The sequence below is a fragment of the Ictidomys tridecemlineatus genome, chromosome 11, assembly GCF_052094955.1.
Source record: "Ictidomys tridecemlineatus isolate mIctTri1 chromosome 11, mIctTri1.hap1, whole genome shotgun sequence".
Taxonomy (NCBI): Eukaryota; Metazoa; Chordata; class Mammalia; order Rodentia; family Sciuridae; genus Ictidomys; species Ictidomys tridecemlineatus.
Window position 1 is genome coordinate 32,958,447 of NC_135487.1, and position 24,139 is coordinate 32,982,585.

The 24,139-nt window shown below is 40.3% G+C and overlaps 2 protein-coding genes across 8 annotated transcripts in view; one reads left to right on the forward strand and one right to left on the reverse strand.

The window, feature by feature from the left end:
• The first annotated feature begins 19 nt into the window (after nucleotides 1-19).
• Nucleotides 20-4,296, forward strand: Urod (uroporphyrinogen decarboxylase). 5 transcript variants are annotated; one of them, XM_078026159.1, is made up of 10 exons: nucleotides 20-43; nucleotides 1,584-1,696; nucleotides 1,791-1,870; nucleotides 1,943-2,005; nucleotides 2,376-2,573; nucleotides 2,685-2,846; nucleotides 3,200-3,337; nucleotides 3,492-3,592; nucleotides 3,694-3,760; nucleotides 4,063-4,296. In XM_078026159.1, exons 2-10 carry the CDS (start codon nucleotides 1,669-1,671, stop codon nucleotides 4,222-4,224), a joined length of 999 nt encoding a protein of 332 aa, XP_077882285.1. In that variant the 5' UTR covers nucleotides 20-43; nucleotides 1,584-1,668; the 3' UTR covers nucleotides 4,225-4,296. The 5 variants fall into 5 exon arrangements, with proteins under 5 accessions (XP_077882285.1, XP_005318020.1, XP_077882286.1 ...); XM_005317963.4 differs by lacking the exon at nucleotides 20-43 and adding an exon at nucleotides 857-1,006; XM_078026160.1 differs by lacking the exons at nucleotides 20-43; nucleotides 3,694-3,760 and adding an exon at nucleotides 857-1,006.
• Nucleotides 4,297-5,207: 911 nt separating this feature from the next.
• Zswim5 (zinc finger SWIM-type containing 5) overlaps nucleotides 5,208-24,139 on the reverse strand; it is a 179,384-nt gene continuing 160,452 nt past the window's right edge. For 2 of the 3 annotated variants that reach the window (XM_078026154.1, XM_013363190.4), the window contains 3 exons: nucleotides 9,658-9,821; nucleotides 8,942-9,023; nucleotides 5,208-7,974 (listed from right to left, as the gene is read on the reverse strand). In XM_078026154.1, coding sequence (XP_077882280.1) covers nucleotides 7,112-7,974; nucleotides 8,942-9,023; nucleotides 9,658-9,821 — 1,109 coding nt within the window. In that variant the 3' untranslated portion in view covers nucleotides 5,208-7,111. Of the gene's footprint in view, nucleotides 8,107-8,941; nucleotides 9,024-9,657; nucleotides 9,822-24,139 lie in introns of all 3 variants that reach the window. The other variant, XM_078026155.1, reaches the window with a different exon arrangement.

Here is a 24,139-nt window from a genome sequence, read left to right on the forward strand (position 1 = left end):
AGCTTCCCACCACGCCCTGCTCCGCCTTCGGCCAACCTTCGCCGTATGTTCTAGACTAAGCGCATCCTACACTTTTGCTGTATAATCCTGAGTACTCCGATGGTCAATGCAATTACATGTACATCTGTGTCCTCCCGGGAACCCAGCCAGCCAGACCCAAGATTAGTGGTTGCTACCAATTTCCCTCTCTCCATTCCTATCGCTACTATCATTTTATCTCCAATGCTCCTACCCTCTTTCAAGTCACTGCCCTATCTATCCTGTATCATTACAATAGCCTTTCTCCCCACCCAGCTTCCTTTTTTTTTTTTTGGTACCGAGGATTGAACCCAGGGGTGCTCAACCACTGAGCCACATCCCCAGACCTTTTACATATTTTATTTAGAGACAGGATCTAAGTTGATAAGTGCCTCACTAAATTGCTGAGGCTGGTTTTGAGCTCTCAATCTTCCTGCCTCAGCCTCCTGAGTCGCTGGAATTACAGGCATGCGCCTGGTGTAATTAACATATTTGGGAGAATCGTGCCTTCCCTGACCACTGACAGGAGGCTTAAATCATTCCGGATCGATCGCAACTCCTAATCCCAGGATATTTACAATCATTTTCTATTTAATATGATTGCCAATTTCTGTTTCCCCATCAGACTGGAAGAGCAGTTTGTTCTTAAAAGCAGGGGCTGTGTTGCTCAGCGCGCTAACCTTAGAGGTCACCACATGAGAACAAATTCCTCATCCTACCTGAAAAAGTAGTTTCAATGGAGTTCATTTGGGCTTTTATTGTTGCGTCGCTACAATGGGCTTTACGGTGAAAGTGATTGGGGTCCTCCAGGCAGCAGCCGGGACAGCCCTATAGCTGTCAGTGGAGTCCGATCACGTGGTTTTCAACATGGCGAACCCCTTGGTTTACTTCAGGAAGGGGCGGAGCTTGCACTGGGGGCCGGCTCAAATTTATGTGTGTTGATTCTGCGCGCAGTTACTGAGTTTACCATGGAAGCGAACGGTTTGGGGTGAGTTCCCCGCAAAGCGGGGTGGCTAGCGAGACTTGGTTTCTGAATTTTCCAGCTCAGTTATCTGTCCCTATACCCTCATATTCCTGGAGTTCTCCCATTGTGGACTCCAGTCGCTGGGATCCCGAATGCTCCCAACTATGGGATTTCTGAGACCTTCATTTCAGGGACCGTTTTATGGACTGCGTCCTCCAGACATTCTCTTAGGGGATGCCCCAGAACTTCTAACTAGGATCTCTATTCTGGGGCCATCTATTCTGCTCCTTTTTTTGACTATTTTCCAGCCTGGAGATTCATTAGTATAGTGACCATTTCCCTCAAAACTATTCTTACTGGGCTTTTAGAGCTTGGGAGAGCTGGGAGTACGTGTAGGAAAGCGGCCCCAGCGCGGGCCCTTGAGTCTGTGTACCACCTGATAGGCAGAGAGGAGGCCTAATGCGCCGGGAGCCACAGTTTGCTAGCTGGTCTGGAGGAGGTAGATAGCAGTGCCCGATTGAATCGACTTTAAGAACCCTTGCTTTCACCATCCACCGGCTTAGCGTATTGATTCCTTCCCCCAACCCCATCTGATCACTAGATCTCAGAATTTTCCGGAGCTGAAGAATGACACGTTCCTTCGAGCAGCCTGGGGAGAGGAAACAGACTACACTCCTGTTTGGTGCATGCGGCAGGCAGGCCGCTACTTACCAGGTCAGGGTCAGGGCCCAGAATTCTAGGTAACTGGGGAGGCAGGGGAGGATTCTGGAGGCCTGAAAGTTTAGGTCTGTCTTCCTTCTCTCGGCAGAATTTAGGGAAACCAGGGCTACCCAGGACTTTTTCAGCACCTGTCGCTCTCCTGAGGCCTGTTGTGAACTGACTCTGCAGGTGAGGGGACCACAGAGGGAGGTATTTATGCCCTCAGCTTGCCACCTAGCAACTCGTTTCCATTCCCTACAGCCACTGCGTCGGTTCCCTCTGGATGCTGCCATCATCTTCTCCGACATCCTTGTTGTACCCCAGGTACCCACTTAAACCCGATTCTGAAATGTGTTAAAAAAAAAAAAAGAAAGGAAGAAAAGGATTCCTTGGAAATCTTATTAGTCCTGCCAAGATTTAAGATAAGTACATATCATAGCTGGATAGAGGGAAAAATTAAGACTGAAAGAGATCAGTTTAGCTGAGTTTTATTCTCCATTTCCTTTCCTATTGGTATGGGCTGAACAGAACAGACTTTTTGAGACAAGGTCTCAATAAGCTGCTGAGAGCCTCACTAAATTGCTGAGGCTGGCCTTGAACTTGTGATCCTCCTATCTCAGCCTCCCAAGTCTTTGGAATTACAGGTATACTTTGCTGCACCTGGCTGGGATCCAGTTGTTTTATCCCCCTCCAGGCATTGGGCATGGAGGTGACCATGGTACCTGGCAAAGGACCCAGCTTCCCAGAGCCATTAAGAGAAGAGCGGGACCTAGAACGTCTACGGGATCCAGAAGTAGTGACCTCTGAGCTGGGCTATGTGTTCCAAGCTATCACACTTACCCGACAACAGCTGGCTGGGCGTGTGCCACTGATTGGCTTTGCTGGTGCCCCGGTAATATGGGAAAAGCAGGGGACTGGGGCATGACTCTGGCATATCTGGTGTAGATAGGGAAGGAAGTGTGAGTGTGGCTTCTGTACTGTGACATCTTTGATCCTTCTGCAGTGGACTCTGATGACATACATGGTTGAGGGTGGCAGCTCAAGTACTATGGCTCAGTCTAAGCGCTGGCTCTACCAAAGACCTCAGGCCAGTCACCAGCTGCTTCGCATCCTCACTGATGCTCTGGTCCCATATCTAGTAGGACAAGTAGCTGCTGGTGCCCAGGTGAGTCCTGAGGGGGAGACAGATAAGCTGGGGTTTGGACTATAAGAGTAAAAAACAATAGTCTCCTGAACTGGAGAGGGCAGGGATCTTATATTGGCCTTGATCTGGCTAGAGCAGACAAGCCCACCCTGACCCTGGGGTGAGGGTGGGTGGGGGCTTAATACTCTTGAGTGAAGATCAAAGCTAGCACTGGGATCTGGAGAAGGCAAACTTTTTGACTGGAACTGGGTTTATAGGCTCAGGCAGTATCAGGGTTTAGTCACCTGGGAAAATGATGCACATTCTGTATATGGAACCTGAGGTATTTCCTTTTTTTTTCCTTCTTATTTTTCTTCACCACCCTGTAACTATAGGCATTACAGCTCTTTGAGTCCCATGCAGGGCATCTTGGCCCACAGCTCTTCAACAAATTTGCACTGCCCTATATCCGTGATGTGGCCAAGCGAGTAAAAGCCAGGCTGCAGGAGGCAGGCCTGGCACCTGTGCCCATGGTGAGGATTGGGATAGGTTGGTGGGTCTGTAGTGTTCAGGGTAAGTCTTGCATGGACTGAAGTGACCACAGGAGGGCAGCAGAAGTGCATCCAAGAAAGGTTAGTGGGCACAGCAAGGCCCTATGTGTAGTCTCAGATCCGCTTTTTCCTCCAGATCATCTTTGCTAAGGATGGGCATTTTGCCCTGGAGGAGCTGGCCCAGGCTGGCTATGAGGTGGTTGGGCTTGACTGGACAGTGGCCCCAAAGAAAGCCCGGTGAGTGACAGAGGTTGGACCTTTGAGATTAAGGCCGGGGTTGCCGGTGGGAAGCTGCCAAGTATGCAGTCACCAGAATGCGTTCCTGGTTCTGCCTCTAGGGAACGTGTGGGGAAGTCGGTGACCCTGCAGGGCAATCTGGACCCCTGCGCCCTGTATGCATCTGAGGTAATAATCAGGGCCTCTATGGGTGCACAAGTTTGTCTCTCTGATATGGCTATGTGATTATGTGTCTGATGTATTTGTCTCTCTTCTCTACTCCATACATACAACGTAAGCCTGAGAAAGGCAAGAATTTTTGCTGTTGTTCATTTGTTTTTTCTTAGTGTCTGGCCCATATACAGTATCTGATAAATTTTATTGATTAAATGATAAAATAACACCAAGTAAAAGCATGCCTACTGGTGTATGTTACTATTAGGCATAGGGAGGACAGAGGCTTATAGATCTCCCTATTTTCGGTCCCCCAGGAGGAGATTGGGCGATTGGTGCAGCAGATGCTTGATGACTTTGGGCCAAAACGCTACATTGCCAACCTAGGCCATGGGCTTTACCCTGACATGGACCCAGAACACGTAGGGGCCTTTGTGGATGCTGTGCACAGACATTCACGTCTACTTCGTCAGAATTAAGCTTATATACCTCTTCCCTTAAGTATATGGATGATTGTTTTCTGGAGAATAAAGTTCCATAATTGAAGTCTAGTATGTGGTTTTTTTTTATTTTTTAGTTTTCAGTGGACCTTTATTTATATGTGGTGTTAAGAATCAAACCCAGTGCCTCACATATAACTAGCTCTATCACTGAGCTACAACCCCACCCCTAGTATGTGGTTTTGTTTATGAGAGATTGTGCTCTAATCTTCAGTTCTTTCCTTCCCTGGAGCCTCCCCTGTATCCCCTCCCACAAGTCTCAAGGCTCAGTTATCAGTGAACATGGACTATTGCACTTAAAGTTAGGGTTCTCACTACCATTATGCCTTCATATATCCAAGCTCCACAACTTCAAGGAGTTGGGTAAAGCTTCCTAGAAGTTGGGACTATGACACTGCATAGAAAGGGATGGGTTCCCCATAGCATACAAAGCCCAAATTAATAGGCTTTGTGTCTGGGGAAGAAGGGGAATATTGATCAAAGAGAGGCACAGAAGTGCTTAAAACACTTCAGGGAGTCCTAGAAAGAAAGAAAGATGCAATCTAGGTAAGGAGGGAGAAGCTAAGGAACCCTCAGCTTTGACACTAAATGATGGGGAAGACAAAGACTCAAAGCTAAGCTGTTTGGGATTTAAGCCTTAGAATAGGCCAACACCAAGGCAAGAAGGCCTCTGAAGCTAATGGGCCCTCTGGCACTCAAGTGTTGCTTTTTATTATTTTCTGAGCATACCCTTTAATTTTCTCAGGATCTTGGGATCCTGCCCATCATGGTGACACCTTTGAGGACAAGCTTCTGAGGTGCTTGTGAACTCTGCAGAGGAGTATAGTGTGGCAGGAAATTCATCTGTCATTTTCTACATCCCTGTTAGGTCCAAACAGTTCCTTGTCCCAGCTAGAGCAATGCAGAAGCAGAGAAGGGCCTCATTTATTGAGAGAACACAAGTTCTACTTTTAGAAAAATGATCTTTTCTGTGATTCATGATTTATTCATAGAAAAGCACTGTGAATTCACACACTTGCTAAAAAAGGGCAATCGTGATACAGAAATGGAAGTGGCTTCTCTTGTTTACCAACCCATTGGGCTGAGATGTTGTAGGGGCCCTTGGCTGGAGGGCAAGACTTTAGTAGCCACAAACAGCAAATACAACTTTCTGGTCAGTTTGGAATAAAAAAGATGACAAACAGTTTTCCAAGAGGAAAATAAAGCAGACAGGTTCTTGGTTCACACTCTAGCTATATCACCCATTCCCTATCAAACCCCATCCCAACTCAGGAACTAAGACACAAAACAGTAAACACCCAAGACACTGGTATCCAATTGACTCTTCTGAATGCTCTTGCTACCTCCTATAATAACTCCAGGTTGAACTCCAGGGTCAGGAAGGTAGCAGGAACATGATACACTGTGGCAGTCAGTTAGGGCTAAGATAAGGGTTGCCCACTTGGTGGGAAAGGGAAAGGCCAAGGGATACCAGCCTTAATCTCCAAATCAGTGACCACTGGGACTATGACAAAAGCAGGCAGAGGAAGCTTGAGGTAGAAAGGCAGGGGGAGAAAGCACGTATAGATGAGAATTGTAGAGCTGAAGCAGCCAATCTTAGAACAGAGGGGACACTGGTGCTTAGAAGCTTGTTTGTCAAGAAAGAATGGTGAAGGGAGGAGCATAGAGATGGGAACAAATGTTCAGTTGTTGAGAGAGATTGAGAGGATGGGGGAAGAGAGATCTGGCAGAAAAAGAAGGGACACATTCATGCAGATCTTCCAACATGAATACAGACATACCCATGTAGAAATATCTGTTACACTTATAAAGACACACAGATCCACGAACAGCAGGCATACACACACAGATACAGTCATTTATAACTTGTACTCATTTGCCCAGATACACACATATACTAATCATGCAAACATGAGTACACTTAGTTATGTATTTTCACACATGCACAAATGAAACAGTGAACACACAAACCCACAGTCCAACGCACACATGTATCACATACATAAATTAGAGATGAAACCAGATACTCTCTAACATAAAGGTGACCAGAGTAGATGAATCTTATGAGCTCAAATGGCTTCCCAAACCTTCACTTTCTCCCTGCACTTGTTACTGAGGTGTCCAGCAGGCTCCTGGAGAGGTTGTGTGAGGCAGGAGCAAGAGTTCAGTGTCCTCATAGCAAGAGTCTTAAGTCCAGTCTTGGCCTCTCCCTCACCCACCACTGGACTACAGATGCCCTGTTTACAGGCTGGGGTTTCTGCATAGACAAGCTTGGGATTCATTTTAATTGGCCATTTTTTCTCCCTGCCACCCCTACTTGTCCATTGCTAACAGCATACACTCTGCAAGGGAAACCTGAGAAATGGTTGTGAGTCTCCTCAGAAAACAAGCCTATCCTCCCACCCACAGCTACTTTAAGTGCCCATCAAATCAGAACCAGAATTATAAATAGTTACAACTTTACAATTATTGGCAACACATATACTATAGTATTTACAGTACCATAAATGCTTCTGTTTCTCTGGTTAAGCAATCCCTGAGACGGAACAGTGTCTGTGTTTGCCAAGGGAGATAGGGCCAATGCCCAGGACACGCAGGATATAGGGGCGTGAGGTGGCATGTTGTGGGATTTCTGATCAATCTGCAGGGCCCAGCTCCTCCAGGAACAGTGGGCTGTAGTGAGAAGTTTGCCAAGGCATAAAAATTGGCTAGAGTTGGACTCTTTCTAATCTTAGCCCTGTGGTCCTTTGGCCTCAGCCATAGGTGCTCAGAGTCCTCCCAGGGTAGACAAATGCTTCAGTGTCCTTGGCCTGACTTGATGGTACCTGGATGCCCAAGCTGCCCTGGAAGTAAGCTATCTGCTTTCTCAGCCAAAGCGCTCTCGAACCAGCAGCATCAGCTTCTTCTTGCCTTTGTAAATCTGTTTGAGGTTGTCAATGAACTGAGCAAATTGCAAGTGGCCATCCTGCGGCAGCAGGAAAGTCTCCCGAGCCTTGCTCAGAAACTCAATGAACTCTCCATAGTGGCGAGGGCTGATGTGTGTCAGGCGTGAGTGTGTAGTGTTGATATAGGCATTGATGGTGGCATCCAGCAGCTGGCGCAATGGAGCTTTGTCAGTCGACATGAGCTTTCCAGAGCTGCGGCGGCCTGGAATGCCAGCCAGGCCAGGTGCAGTCACTGTGCAGCGCCGCAGGATGTCTGAAAGCACAGTGGCACAATGCACACTCTTCACCACCAGGGGGATGAGGGCTGCCAACTCATTCTTGCCTAGCGAGTGGCTGAGGGCACAAGCCCAGAGCACATCATTAATGGCCGGGTGGGTGTCCTGGTTATAGGCCAGGTTAAGATGGCTCATGGCCAGTGAGGCCAGCTTGAAGGCACGTAGCGGATAGCCACGGAGCTCCATGTAGCGGGCAATGGTGAACAGCTGTGAATGGGTCATACCACCAGCGGCAGCATCAATGGCAATCTGGTAGGCTGCCTCAAAGGCGATGTGGTCTTTCTCACAGAGTGTGAGGGCTGACAGGGCACAGCTCTGTGGATCCTTCATAGCACACTGCAGGGCCAGTGTGCGAGCACAACTAGCCAGTTCCTCTCGCTGTGGGTAATCAAGACTGAGACGCAGGATAGTGGTATGGGATACAGCTGTAGCAGCTACAATACTAGTAGCCTCGGTGGGGGTGAAGAGTGTATACCAGCTCTGCAAGATGCTCACCAGGGCCCGCACACCTGTCAGGGAGAGCCTGAGCTCAGCAGTGGCCATCCAGGTCCCGATGCAGGTCTGCCCAGATTACCATTTGGGGGTCTGAACTTGGCCTGCAGAGATGAGTTCTCCCTCCTCCACAGCAGCCTTGAGATGATCTGAGGCAAACCAGGGCAAGGGGAACATCCCAGATGGCCAGACCCTGTTTGGGGTCTCTTCCCACCCCTTTCTTGCCCAGGTCAGAGGGTTAAAGGTCTCTGCAAGGCTCTTAGCCCCTCCCATAGATAGAGCAACTGAGCCTGTGGTTTGCAAGCCTCAAGGCAGGGGTTGCAGGTCCACCTGGGGTTTCTACCTAAAGTGGGGCCTCTGGAGGTAAAACTCTCGTGCTGATGCTTTGGGCTCTGGAAGATATCCTAAGCCTCCAAGTTGTCTGAAGTTTCTCAAAAGCATGGCAGGGACTGGGACTAAACCACTGGGCCCCACTACCTCCTAAGGGAGCACCTGAGTATTGGGGGCTGAAAATGCATCATTCAGATTTGTCTCTGAGGATTAAAGTACAGCTGAGACAGGCACAGTGGCACATGCCTATAATCCCAGCAGCTTGGGAGGCCGAGGCAGGAGAATTGTGAGTTCAAAGCCAGCCTCAAAATTTAATGAGGCATTAAGTAACCCAGTGAGACCCTATCTCTAATTAAAATTCAAAATAGGGCTGGGGATGTGGCTCAGTGGTTGAGTGCCCCTGAGTTCAATCCCTGGTACCTAAAATAAATAAATAATTAAGTGTTGCTGACTTCAGGACATGGTACAACCAGGGAGGGCAGAGCTTGAACTGACTAAATAGAGGCCATTTTCTCCTATCAGCAGCCTCTCCTTTTCTAGGACACAAGGAATGGGTATGTGACAGCTCATTAGCCTGTCTCAAGAGTTGGGCCTAAAAATTTCCCTAGGGGTACTAGAAATTTCCCTGGGGGTAGAGTGAGGTGGGAGACTCACCCACTTCTGTAGCACAGGTCACCAACCATCGTACCATTTCCCTGCGCCTCCAGTTAAGGGTTGATAAGGTCATCCGCATCACCTGGGAACAAAGGAGGCATATCTAGTTGGCTAAGCCTGACTATTATGATCTCTTTCTCCCCACTTCCTTTTGCCATTCATTCATGCAACAAATATTTTTTGGTGCCTTAAACAGTGGTCTTGCGAGCTGCGGTTGTGGCTCAGTGGTAGAGTGCTTGCCTGGCACATGCAAGATCCTGGGTTCAATCCTCAGCACCACATAAAAATAAATAAATAAAATACATTATTGTGTCCAACTACAGCTAAATATAAATACAAAAAATGAAAATAAAAGAAACAGTGCTCTTTCCCCTGGTAAGTATGGACAGGTTTAATTTCTGCTTGACAACTCTCTTTAGATAAGAAGCTTCTCTAATAACCCATAACAAAGAAAATTCCTATACTTTGCTTGGCTCAGAAGAATGGAGAGGTGGGGAGAAGGTGGGGATCCCTTATAGCCTAAAGCTATTCTACTTCTGGCCTTAACGTAAAAATGAAACCCAGTTTACAACCCAATTTGCTTTATGTCTAGCTTGGAATTTGTGTTCTGGGGACAAAGAACCAGACTTGGTCCACATTCAGCCCCTTAGGGATCTTATCTTCTGCCAATTGTCACTATACCAGAAGCCTGGGAACAGATAACTCCTACCCCATACCTGTAATCCTAGCTCCAGGGCTACGTTGAGCAAGGTGCTGTCTGTACCACTGTCCGTGGGAGTAGCAATCTTGAATGCATCTTGGGCCAGTTTAAAGATGAGGGAGGAAGAATGGATGTGCTTCTGTATTGCTTCCAGAATAGTTCGGAGTCTCAGAGTATCCCCTGAAGGTGTTGAGAGAAGGGGCAGTGACAAGGTTTGCCTTAAAGTTTCCCTAGGCAGCCAGTTGATCACAATAAATACTGGTTGAAATATCAATTTGTAGAATGCTCCTGAATGATACCATCCCTTCTGGGTAGCCAAGCTGTCTCCAGTGAACTCACTGGTAGCTCATTCTGTATATAGGTATCCATATGAATTCACTTCTTTACACCTTTTCCTACTCTTCATCCACTATATCCTTAGGCTTTTTAGAGATAAAAAACAATTTTCTTTCTTTTTTTTTTTAAATCAATTTTCTTGAACACCTAAATTTTGAGAACCTCTTATACAGGTGGCCAGAAGCCAAATAACTGTCAAAATAATAAAAACAAGCATGTAGTTCATTTGTGTGTGGTTCTGAGGATTGAACCCAGGTGTGCTTTACCACTGAACAATGTACCCACTCCTATTCATTTTGAGTCCTATTTTATTTTATTAAGTTGCTAATGCTGGCCTTGAACTTGTGATCCTCCTATGTCAGCTTCCTGAGTTTCTGTGATTACAGGCACGCACCACCATGCCCAGCTATGCTGATCCCACTATTTGCTTTTCTTTTCTTTTTTCTTTTAGATTCCATTTTTCTAACAAATAAGATAAATAGCAGTGTGTATGTAGTGTATGTGCATAAATACATATTTTTGGTACCTGGGACTGAACTCAGGGGCACTTAACCACTGAGCCACATCCCAAGCCCATTTTTGTATTTTATTTATAGTCTCACTGAGTTGCTTAGTGCCTTGCTAAGTTGCTGAGGCTGGCTTTGAACTTGAAAATTTCCTGCCTCAGCCTCCTGAGCTGCTGGGATTATAGGTGTGCGCTACTGTACCTGGCCACTATTTGCTTTTTCTGGAGAAATGGGGAGCTAGGTGAACACTTCCTATTTTATAGACAAAGATTCTATACAAAGAACTAGTACATGGAGTTAAGGAACTGTATCACCATATGAAACAATGGTTGTTTCATGAAGGCAGTATAAAAATTAGTGTATCTTTTGAAGGGTATATATGTGAACTAAAGACAACAAAACTATGTCTTATGATTTGCTTTGCAGTTGTTGATAATGTCAAAGAGGCATGAGTTTAGGCTTTGGAGTAAAATATACTGAGTACTGAATCTGGTATAGCCATTAAATAATTCAGTTACTACTTCTGTAAAATGAGAACTGTAACCTTCAGGATTGTTTTGGAAATTATAAACAATTTGTGCATAGTTAATAGTCTATGATTCCATTTTTCTAACAAAAAAGATAAATAACAGTGTGTATGTAGTGTATGTGCATAAATACAAATAGAAAATCTCTAGAACTATTTATACCAATGTCTTATAATAATTATCTTTTTCTTTCTTTCTTTAAATACTGGGGATGGAACCCAGGGACACTCTACTACTAAGCTACATCCCCAGCCCTTTTTATTTTTTGAGATAAGACCTGGCCCAGGCTGGCCTCTAACTTGTGATCCTCCTGCATTGGCCTCCCGAGTAGATGGAATTACAGGCATACACCAGAGCACCTGGCTTGTAATAGTTAATATTTGAGTATCAGGATTATAGAATAGATTTCCTTTATTCTTCTATTATTTTTTAAAAGTGACTTTAAAATTAATAGACTTTTTAGACCAGTTTTATATTTACAGAAAACTGAGCAGATAGTACAGAATTCCCATACATCCTGTTATTAACATCTTACACAGTGTGGTAGATGCGATGAACCAATATTGATTATATTAACTCAAGTCTTTATGTTATGGTCCATTCTGTATCATATTAATTCTATGGTTCAGACAAATGCATAATGTCATGGACCTGCCATTAATTACAGTATCACATAGAAAAGTTTCATTGCCTTCAAAGTTTCCTGTGCTTCACCTTTTTAAACCTTTCCCCTTCTCCCAAACCTCTGGCAATTATAATGTCTCCATAGTTTTGTCTTTTCCAGAATGTACAACTGGAATTGTTGAGCATGTAACCTTTTTAGATTGCAATGCACATTTAAGGTTATTTAAGGTTCTTCATGTCTTTCTTCATGGCTTGATAGTTCTCCCCCCCCCTTTAAAATTGGAACACTGCAATTGTAAACAATGACACAATTCTTGTTACATATTTATATGTTCACACAATATAACAATATAATTTGGCCAATACCACTTCCATTTATCTCTCCCCCTCTGGAAAGTTCATTTCTTTTTTTCTTTAAAATTTTTTTTTTAGGTGTTGATGGACCTTTATTTTATTCATTTATTTATACTCTGTGTTCAAAATTGAACCCAGTGCCTCACATAGGCTAGGCAAGCACTCTACCACTGAGCCACAACACCAATCCCAAGTTCATTTCTTTTTATTGCTAAATAATATTCCACTGTATGGATACACCCAATTTGTTTATCAATGCATCTTTTAAAGGACATCTTGACTGCCTCCAATTTTGGGAAAATAAAAATAAAGATACTATAAACATGTATAGGTTTTAGTATGGACATAAGTTTTCAACTCATTTGGCTAAATATCTAGAAGCATGACTGCTAGATCATATGGTAACATTATATTTAGTTTTGTAAAAAACTGCCAAACTAGCTTCCAAAATGGTTGTACTATTTTGCATTCTCACCAGCAATGTTGCTCCACATATTACCAGTATTTAGTGTCATTTGGATTGCAGCATTCTAACAGCGTATGCAGCATTATCTCTCTATTGTTTTAATTAGGAATTCCCTATATAAAAGATTGAGCATCATTTCATATGCTTGTTTACGATCTGTGTATTTTCTTTAGGGAAGTGTTTCTTCAGATCTTTAAACAATTTTTAAATTGGGTTATTTTCTCATTGTTGAGTTTTAAGAGTTGATTTGTGTATTGGGATACAAGTCCTTTATCAGATGTTTCTCAAATAATTTTTCAGCCTGCAGCTTGTGCATTTTCATTTTTCTTTACATTAAGTCAATTTTATTTGTTCAAGGGCTCATACTGGAAGCATTAAATCAAGCCAGGACTTTGATTCTGTGAGCTCATATCCCATATTAAAGAAGAGCAAACTATGGTCCATATACATAGGATTATGAACTAGAGCCTCAAGGTTAATCATATTGTAGTTTTAAAATTTTCTACAGTCCAGAACTCAGAAGTCATAGGGCTTTTAGGTCCTTCTGGGCATTCCACAGGGTATTTGCACTTTCACTGAACTAGGCAAACTTAACAGCTTTTAGTTAATAATGCTGGTTAATCCCCAAGCATTAAGGATACATGGAAGACTATATCATGCACCCTCACCACCATTGTTGACACTAGATGAATTGACTCCTTTATCACTATGTGATGGCTCTCATTATTTTGCCTGTTTTCCCCAAGAGATAGCACCTTGCTATGTCGTCCTGGCTAGGCCTCAATTCCTGGGTTCAAGCAGTACTCCCGACTCAGGCCTCCTAAGTACCTGAGAGTACAAGGGTGCACCATTGTGCTTGGCCCATGACTTCATCTTATATAAGATTTGAGCATCCTTGGATTTAGGTGTTCATTTGGGGGTTCCAGAATTTCCCAGATACCAAGGGACGATAGATGAGATCCTTTAGCATCAAGGGCTTATTGATCTGTCCATATCCCCCTATTATCTCCTCACTTTTGGATCTGATCATAGTGAATTTATCACTCATTGTTAAAAGAACATGCCATCTCTCCTTTCAAACTCAGTATTCCTGAGCACTCCAGGGAGGGAAGGTAATGCCTAAGCACTTATCTGCACAAGGATTTAACTTTCTTTGCTTAGTTTATTCCCAGGCCTTTTATTCTTTTGTGTTATATGATAAATGTGATTGGAAAAATTTCCCTTTGGTAGCTCACTGTTAGTATACAGAAATTCAACTGATTTTTGTATGTTGATTTTGCATACTATAACCTTGCTGAATATATTGATTAATTATAACAATTTTGTGTTTTTTAAAAAATGACATCTTTAAGGTTTTCTATATGTAAGATCATATTGTTAGCAAACAATTGACAATTTACCTTTGTCCTTTCTGATTTAGATGACCATTATTTCTTTTTCTTACCTAACTATTTTGTCCAGGATTTCATTGCTATATTGAATAGAAAGAGCAAGAGTAGTACTTTTGCTAAGAATCTTTCACATAGAGCTTTTTAATTTTTTTTAAGAGAGAGTTAGAGAGGAGAGAGAGAGAGAAAGAGAGAGAGAGACAGAGAGAGAGAGAGAGAGAGAGAGAGAGAGAGAGAGAGAGAGAGAATTTTTAATATTTATTTTTTAGTTCTCGGCGGACACAACATCTTTGTTGGTATGTGGTGCTGAGGATTGAACCCGGGCCGCACGCATGCCAGGCGAGCACGCTACCGCTTGAGCCACATCCCCAGCCCTCACATAGAGCTTTATTATGTGGAGATAATTTCCTTCTATTCCTAGTTTCATGAGAATTCCTGTTCCATGTTGAATTTTAGAAAATGCCTTTTCTGTATCTACTGAGATGAACATGAGATTTTGTATCCTTTATTCTGTTAATCTAGTGTATCATAATTGATTTTTGTATGGTAATAACTATCCATGCATTCCAGGTATAGGCCTCACTTCTTCTGATGCATGATCTTTTTAACATACAGTTGGATTCACTTTATTTTTGAAGAATCATTTACTTGGATACCAAATTCTAATTGATCATTTCTTCTTTCAGTACTTTAAATATTTCACTCCACTTTCTTCTTGTTTGCATAGTTTGTGAAGTCTGATGTATTTTTCCCCCTTATTTCTCTATAGGCAAGGTGGTTTTATTCTATGGTTTCTTTCAAGGATTTCTCTTTGTCATTGTTTTTTTGTATTTTGAATATGATATACCTAGAATATTTTTATTATTCATTCTGTTTGGTGTCTGTGAGCTTCTTGGATTTAGGTGTCTGTCATAATACTGGAAGACTCAAAGCCAATATTATTTCAAATACTTCTCCTTTCTCTTCCTTTTCATATTTCCACTCCGCATATGTTATACCATTTGTAATTGTCCCACAGTTCTCAGATAGTCTTTTTATTCATTTTTCTCTCTGCATTTCAATTTGCAAACTTTTTATTGACATTATAATTTTTTTAAAATTAAATATTCTTGCACTGGGGTTGTGTAGCTCAGTGATAGAGTGCTTGCCTTGTATGTGTGGGGCACTGGGTTTGATCCTCAGCACCATATAAAAATAAAAAATTGAAGGTTTCGTGTCCATCTACAACTAAAAAAATTTAAACCCCCTCCCCAAAATTAAATATTCTCATGGTTCAATATTCAAAAGGTGTAAAAGGTAAATAAAAGTTCTTTCTCTTCCACATTTGTTCTTCATTCACTCATATCTAACTTTATATACAATCAATTTTATCAGGTTTTTTTTGCATTTTTTCAGTATATTCTATATATATTAAGAAAATCATTTTCTTTTTTTAAAAATATTTATTTTTCAGTTGGCAGGACACAATATCTTTATTTATTTATTTTTATGTGGTGCTGAGGATGGAACCCAGGGCCTCGCATGTGCTAGGTGAGCGCTCTACCGCTGAGCCACAATCCCAGCCACAAGAAAATCATTTTCTCTTCCTTAAAAAATCAAATGATAGGGCTGAGGTTGTGGCTCAGTGGTAGAGCGCTCACCTCGCATGTGCAAGGCTCTGGGTTCGATCCTCAGCACCACATAAAAATAAATAAACAAAATGAAGATATTTTGTACAACTAAAAAATAAATATTTTTTAAAAATCAAATGATAGCATAGTACAGACAAAGATTTGCATGTTATTTCCCACATATCATGTATCTCTAAGATGTGATCTCAGAGATTATATCATATTGATACATAAAGAACTTCTTATTCTTTTACATGATTGCCTACTATTCTTTTTTTTTTTTTTGCTTGTCCTCTGCTTTTCTTTTTTTTTTTTTAAAGAGAGAGTGAGAGAGAGAGGGGGACAGAGAGAGAGAGAGAGAATTTTAACATTTATTTATTTTTTCTTAGTTCTTGGCAGACACAACATCTTTGTTGGTATGTGGTGCTGCTGAGGATCGAACCCGGGCCGCACGCATGCTAGGCGAGCGCGCTACCGCTTGAGCCACATCCCCAGCCCCCTACTATTCTTTTTTTTAAAAGTTCTTTATTTTTTTAGTCATACATGACAGCAGAACGAATTTTGACATATAATACATACATGGAATGTACATACATCAATCATATTGTCAATTCTATTCTGCTGCCCTTCCTATCCTCCTTACTCCTCCCCTCCTCTCCCATCCTTTCTCTCTATCCAATCTAATGTGACACACTTTTTTTCTCTTTCTCATTACATCATCATACATGTATTCTGTATAATAATGAGGTTCTCCTTCCATCTTCCATGCAACTCCCCTTCTCCCTCTTTTTCCCTCCCACCTCTCTTCCCTATTTAGTGTTAGTCTTCTTCTCATGTTCTTCTTCCCTATCCCATTTTGAGTCACCCCCCTTATATCAGAGAAGACATTCGGCATTTGTTTTTTAGGGATTGATTGCCTACTATTCTATTTATTCATTTGAATGTGTCTTGGAACTTAGAATTTTTCAAATTTCAGAAAGATAATCTGTGCGTGTATCAATCGTAATATTTTCTGTGGGTCTGGGGCAGCATCTCATAATTAAACACATTACTATTTCCATAGGGAATATATGAATACTCACAGTAGGGAGGAGCAAAATTTACACGATAGTACATTCATATAGTAGTAAAATGATAAATAAGATAGTATAATAAATCTAAATATTTAATAAAACCTTAAACTAAGCTTGCAATAAGTATTTGTTCATCAGGTTTCTTGAGGACCTCTGGTTTTGTGGAAAAAAGGTTTTATAAGTATTGTTATTGTCACCGAAGATTAGAACTGGTCACTCAAGTTGGGCAAGGAATAGGTTTAATGATGAAGCAACATTATATAATAGGTGGCCTTTATGTGTAGCGCTGGTGGGTGGTACAGTTCAGTGGTAGAATGCTTGCCTAGCATGTGCAAAGTCCTGAGTTTGATCCCCAGTATGGCAAAAAATAAATAAAATTAAAAAGGTATGGTTCTAGGTCATGTCTCATTAATATGGATTTTTACATAAGCAGTCTCTTCAATTAAGTAAAGAACTATAATCTATTTTCACTGAAAAGTGTGTATTATTTATGATCAAGTAACTGTTTTCATATTTGCCCTGTATGAAGTTTATGGAGATTTTTTTCCATATGTATTACATATCATCATCATCACTACTGGTCTTATGCTTATTCATGTTAACACAATTTTAGCAATTTTTTTAATCATACAAGGGTATTTATACAATAGGTACGTGACTTAAGATATTCAGTGTTTTTTAAATATCAGCTGTTCTAAATCACTGCTTCTATGACTTCAGTAATCACAAAGTAATGTGGAGAATTTGTTAAAACAGATTATTTGGCTAAACCCCTAGAGATGCTAATTCAGTAGATCTGGAGCTGGGTCTGAGAATTTGCATTTCCATCCAGCTCAAGGAGATACTACTGATACTCCTGATTCTCTCACCATACTTTGAGCAGCAAAGCTATGACTTATTTAGCAAATACACTTTCTAGTGTAATAAGACTACATATCTTCTCATTAGTGACACAAAACCTTTCAAAGTCTATATCTACAGGTAGGTTCACTTTCAATTAATTCAAACAAAGTATGTTAAATATTTAACAATAATTCTAAATATCAACAACTATGTAAGTGGGATCATTAAGAAACATCTTTCCAAGCTTCTGCAATAACTCTTTTAGGAAGACTTGAGAGTCAAGTGCTGCAAATATAGAGTAGAAAAATAAAAAACACATATTCTTCATTGGCAGTAAAATGTTTTGGTCACAAGGCTGTATTATAGATGTTGCAATCAGACAAAGTAAATGGTGCAAATGTTATTTTCACAAAAAGTTCAAGAGGGAGATGTGAAGAATAGAAATAATAAATCCAATTACATTCCAGCTGTGTGCAATGAAATCATATTACTGGTACATATTATTGAACTAGTTAAAATATCTGATTAACCATGCATCTTTGTACACAAAAATAAACAAACTGTGAACACCTTTTGGAACATTTTGGCAATTGGCTTTCCTAGCCTTATGTGTCTGCTGCCTTGGCATATCCTAAAAACTTTCAGCTTGTTCTAACTGTTCTTAAAACTTCTTGTGTTTGCCTATCAATCACTGTCAATGTGCATTTAAAAAAAATTTTTTTAGTTGTAGATGAACACAATACCTTTATTTTATTTATTTGTTTTTATGTGGTGCTGAGGATCAAAACCAGTACCTCATGCATGTGAAGCAAGTGCTCTACCACTAAGCCACAACCCCAGCCCCTGTTAATGTGTATTTTTTAAAAATATAGGCTATAACAGAGTTGCTTCATCAGACCTACATATATGTTAGAACCAAAATCTTAGTGAATCTGTCAATATAATTTTCATCTTCAGGATAAGCAGAAGTTTTTTCATTATAGATTTTCAGATTATACCATAATGCTTTTTTAAACATAATTTAAAATCTCTTACATTTTAAATTTTTTTTACATTTTACATGTATTTACCATGTACAACATGTTTTGGAGTATGTATATATTATGGAATGACTAAATCTAGCTAATTAACACCTATTTCCTCATGTACCTAATAATTTTTGTGGTAAGAACACTTTACATTTACTCTCTTAGCATTTTTCAAGAATACAATATATTATAGCTGGGCATGGTGGCAAATGCCTGTAGTCCCAGTTATTCAGGAGACCCAGGCAGGAAGATTGCTAGAGTTCAAGGTCAGCCTGGGCAACATAGCAAGACCTCAACTCAAGGGGGGGGGGAGAATACATTATTAACTATAGTCACCATGATGTATAATAGATCTCTTAAATATATTGCTCATTTTTAACTGAAATTTCATATCTTTTGACTACTCTCTCCCTCAACCTCTGCTATCTAACATTCTACTATTTTATATGATCACTTTTTTTTTTAAAGAGAGAGGGGAGGGAGGGAGGGAGGGAGTGAAGGAGAGAGAGAGAGAGAGAGAGAGAGAGAGAGAGAGAGAGAGAGAGAGAGAGAGAATTTTTTTAATATTTAAGTTTTCGATAGACACAACATCTTTATTTTATTTTTATGTGGTGCTGAGGATCGGACCCAGCGCCCCACGCATGCCAGGCGACCATGTTATCGCTTGAGCCACATCCCTAGTCCCTGTGTGATCACTTTTTAAGATTTCATATATGAGTAAGATAATGTTTTTCTGTGCCTGGCTTATTTCGATTAACACAATACTCTCCAAGTTCATCCATGTGGTCACAAATGGTGGGATTTCTTTCTTTTTTTTAATGACTGAACAACAGCATCCCATTGTGTGCGTGTGTATACATATATGCCATATTTTCTTTGTTCATTCATCCATTGATAGCTTACCTTAAATGTTTAATCCTTCATGGCATATTCTAGTTTAAAGACCAAAAAACCAATCAGTGACATATTCATACTCATTTATTATTGAAGCCATTCAATTATGATTAAGTCAACATCTTTTCTCTCTCTCTCTCTCTCTCTCTCTCTGGTGGTACCAGGGTTTGAACTCGGGGCCTTACACATGCTAGACAAATCTTCTACCACTGAGCCCAACTGTGGGAGGCCAACCTTATGGGTGACTGAGTTACACTCCCCAGCTGGGTGCTGAGGCGCTCAGTCACAGAAATGGGTGTGTCTTGCTACAGCCCCATGGGTGAAGCTATGCTCACCTGTTCCTTTGTAATATAAACCCTTGCCCTGTTTAGGATAGAATCTTCCATGGAAGTGCCTTGTGTGTGTCCCCTCCTCTTACTGTGCCCTTGGGTGTGGCCTACCCAGGTGTCAGTCAACCTGCTGACAGTGGACATCATGAAGATAGACTCAGCCCCCTGAAACCTGACCCCTTGCCTCATTTGAATAGCTTCTCCTCAATAAAAGGGGTCAGCATGTGCTCTCTCTCTCTTTCTGCAGACCCTTAAAGTCAGAGGAGCCGTCACAGCAACCCCAAAGAAAAAGGTATTTGTGTCTCTTGTATGGTTATTGTGCAGCCCAGTTAGTAACTGGAGTGACCCCTGAGCCTTTTAGTCTCGAGAACAGAAACCCGGCACCCAACATCTTCATTTTTCATCCTCTAAGATTTTTTTGTCTAGTCTTCATTTGTTTTGGTCCTTGTCAACACTATAAAACCTCAATGCCTTGTCTATTTTTCAACTCATAAGTGGTGTGAATTTCCACACCATATTCTTTTTTTTTCTTTTAGAGAGAGAGAGAGAGAGAGAGAGAGAGAGAGAGAGAGAGAGAGAGAGAGAGAGAGAGAGAGAGAGAGAGAGAATTTTTAATATTTATTTTTTAGGTGTTTTTTATTTTGGCGGACACAACCTCTTTGTTTGTATGTGGTGCTGAGGATCGAACCTGGGCCGCAGGCATGCCAGGTGAGCACGCTACCACTTGAGCCACATCCCCAGCCCTCCACACCATATTCTTTAGTAAGATACCTCTTAGGTGTATCTTAACTCTTAACTTAAGTACACCTTAACTTAACTCTTAACTCTATATTTTGTGCTATTAATAATGGTAGATGCTTCTTTTTCTTTCTTTCTTTTTTTTATCCATGGGAGTATTTTCAATTTGGGGGGCATTTTTTATAAGGTACTTAAATTTAATTGACAAAACACATCCAACAACACAAAAAGGGAACACAATATTAGTGAGTAGCAGAAATATCTGTGACTGGGAAAAGGGTTATGAAACAACTAATGCCTAATGTTGGTTAAGGTCAGGTTTTAGAAGCTGTCCAACTTATGAAAAAGTAAGGTCAGGTTTTAGAAGCTATCCAACTTATGAAAAAGTAGTTTGGGTTTCTATAGAGATTTATCTTGACCTGACTGTAGCCATCTTTGGTCAAAACCATCCTTACAACCCCTGAGTAATCCTAGTCTGTTTTCTCCACACAGCTCCTCAGGCATTCTATAAGCAAACAAAACCATTAGAAAGGTTATTTGGAGTTTAATGACCAAGGCCTGGTGCTGTAAGCTCCAGGAACGTGTCTGATATCTTTGAAATTAGTTTGAGATAAACCAGGTTCACACTAGCTTGGATAAAAATCACTTTTGTCCTGACTGCTATATAAGCCTCCTCTTCCCTCTGACTCAAATCATGGGACTCACTAATATTGTTGCCACCTTTGACTATGCTTCTGTCATAAATACCCAATTAACTGCATTCCGTGAAATCCTGGATGTGCCTTTCTTTAGTCTTATGGCATCTTGTGGCTGGTTCTCATACGCTGGAATGGTGTGTGTGTGTGTGCGCGTGCGTGTGTGCACATTTTGTGTGTGTGTGTGTGTGTGTTTGTGTGTGTTTGGGTATTTTAGCCAACAGGGAAATGTAAATCAAAACTATAAGGAAAAGAAAAACTATAAGGAGGGCTCGAGATGTAGCTCAGTGGTAGAACACTTTCCTAGCACATGTGAGGTGCTGGGTTCAATCCTCAGCACCACATAAATAAATAAATAAAATAAAGGTATTGGATCCATCTACAACTAAAACAACAACAACAACAACAACAAAAAACTATAAGGAGATGCATCTCACCCCAGTCAGAATGGTTATCATTAAGAATTAAAAAAAAAAACAATAAATGCTGGTAAGGATGTAGAGAAAAAGGAACTTTTATATTCATTATTGGTGGGAAAGTATAGTCACTTTGGAAATTGGTGTGGAGGTTCCTCAAGAACTAAAATATGACTACTATATGATCCAGCTGTACCTGAACGCATAAAGTCAGCATTCTATAGAGATATCTGCATACCCATTTTATCATATACACAATTCACAATAGCCAAGTTACAGAATTAGCTTAGGTGCTCTTAAATGGATAAATGTAAAAAAGAATGTGGTATTATACATAATGGAGTACTACTCAGCCATAAAGAAGAACTAAATGATGTCATCTGAAGGAAAATGGATGTAACTGAAGATCATGTTAAACAAAACAAACCAGACTCAGAAAGACAAGAATCACATGTTTTTCTTATGGAATCTAGGGGTGGGGAGGGGGAAGATAACATGAAAGTAGAAGGGAGACTATTAGAAAAGGGGAAGGGGATCAGGGGGAGGGAATAGCAGGGTAAAGGAGGGTAAAGGTAAGTTATAATTAAAGTATGTTATATGTATGTACAAATTTGCCACAATGAAATCCATTTTCTATGTAATATGCCAGGCTTTTCTACTGTCAAGTTATACATTTTCCCTTTATAATTTGTAAGTATTTTGGGGAGAGATACCGAGACTATGTAAATATCCTGTTCCTCATAAAGTACTTTCCAATAGCTTTAGTACCCATTGGTGCTTCTTGGCTGAATTAAGTATTATATGGTTGCCAGATTCTCATTCCACTATATTTGTTTATTTATTCATATCAGTATAAAATACAGATGCATATTAGAATAAACCCTATTCAATGCATTATAATCAGTGGCTATACCAGTACCTATTATCTATGTTATCACAATGGTTTTCACAGTGAAAGTTTGTAGTTTCTTCATCCAGTCCAACATATCAACTATTTATTTATGTATTTATTTGTTTGTTTGTTTATCTTGCAGTAGAATGCATTTTGACACATTGCACACAAATGGAGCACAACTTCTCATTACTCTGGATGGACATGGTGCAGAGTCACACCAGTAGTGTAATCATACATGTATATAGGGTAATAATGTGTGTCTCATTCTACTGTCCTTCCCATCGACATACCAACTTCTTTTTTATATATATTTTTTCAGTTGTAGGTGAACACATATCTTTATTTATTTATTTATTTATTTTTATGAGATGCTAAGGATCAAACCCAGGGCCTCAACCCTGCAAGGCAAGTGCTCTACCACTGAACTACAGTCCCAGTCCCAACATATCAACTTTTAAAAATGTATTTTTAGTGTTATATCTAAACAATCTTTGTCTAACTCAAAAGGAAAATTACTTTGTCCGATGTTTTCTTCTAAAATTTTTATATTTTCAGTTTTTACATTTAGGTCCTTAATCTGTTTATGAATTTTTATATGTGGTTTATGGTTGACTGAAAAAAATTTTTTTCAGCTCAAATGTTTTGCCCTTTATCAAAATAGAACACAAATATGCAGGTATATTTGTGGACACTGTTCTTTTTCATCAATAATTTGTCTATAATTACACTAATTACTATGTACTAATTATTATTTCTTTTTTAATATTTATTTTCTAGATGTAGTTGGACACAGTATCCTTATTTTATTTATTTATTTTTATGTGGTGCTGAGGATAGAACCTAGGGCCTCGCATGTGCTAAGCAAGCACTCTACTGCTGAGCCACAATCCCAACCCCTAATTATTATTTCTTTAAATGAGTCTTGAAATCAGGACATATGAGCCTTTCCACTTTATTCTTCTTTCACAAAGTTGTTTTTGGTTATTCTAGGTCCTCTGCATTTCCATATCATCAATTTCTACTCAAAGAAATCTGCTGGGATTTTGAATGAGTTTGCATTGAATCTGTAGGTCAATTTCAGAGAATCACTATTTTAACAAACTGAGTCTTTCAATCCATGTGCACAGAATTTATGTAAGTCTTTATGTCCATCAGCAATATTTTATGGTTTTTGTTATGTAAATCTTGTACATCTTTTGTCGAGATTTATCCTCAAGTATTTAGTATTTTTTGATGCTATTATAAAGATGATTAAAATTTAATTTCTGATCATTTCATTGCTGGTATGAAAAAATACTGATTTTTGTACATTGATCTTATATCCTGCAACTTTGCTAAACTCAATTCTAACAGTTTATATTGTTGTTGTTTATTTCATAGGATTTTCTATGTAGACAACGATGTCATCAGAAAACAGTTTCTTTTTCCCTTCCAATATGGATATCTTTTCTTCTTCCCTCACTCCTTTTCTCTCTTTTTTGTTTCTTTATTTTATTTTGAGGGTTGAACTCTACCACTGAGACACATCCCCAGACCTTTTATTTTTTATTTTTGAGACAGGGTCTTGCTAAGTTGCCAAGGCTGGCCTTGATCTTATCTTCCTGCCATATCTAGTTCTCTCTTTTAAATGCTTTATTAAAATATAACTCATCCATTTAAAATGTCCAATTTGGTTTTAGTATACTAGCAGAGCCATCCCCATAATCATTTAATTAATTAATTAATTAATTAATTAATTAATTATTCCAGTACTGGGGATTGAGCCCAGGGGTGCTT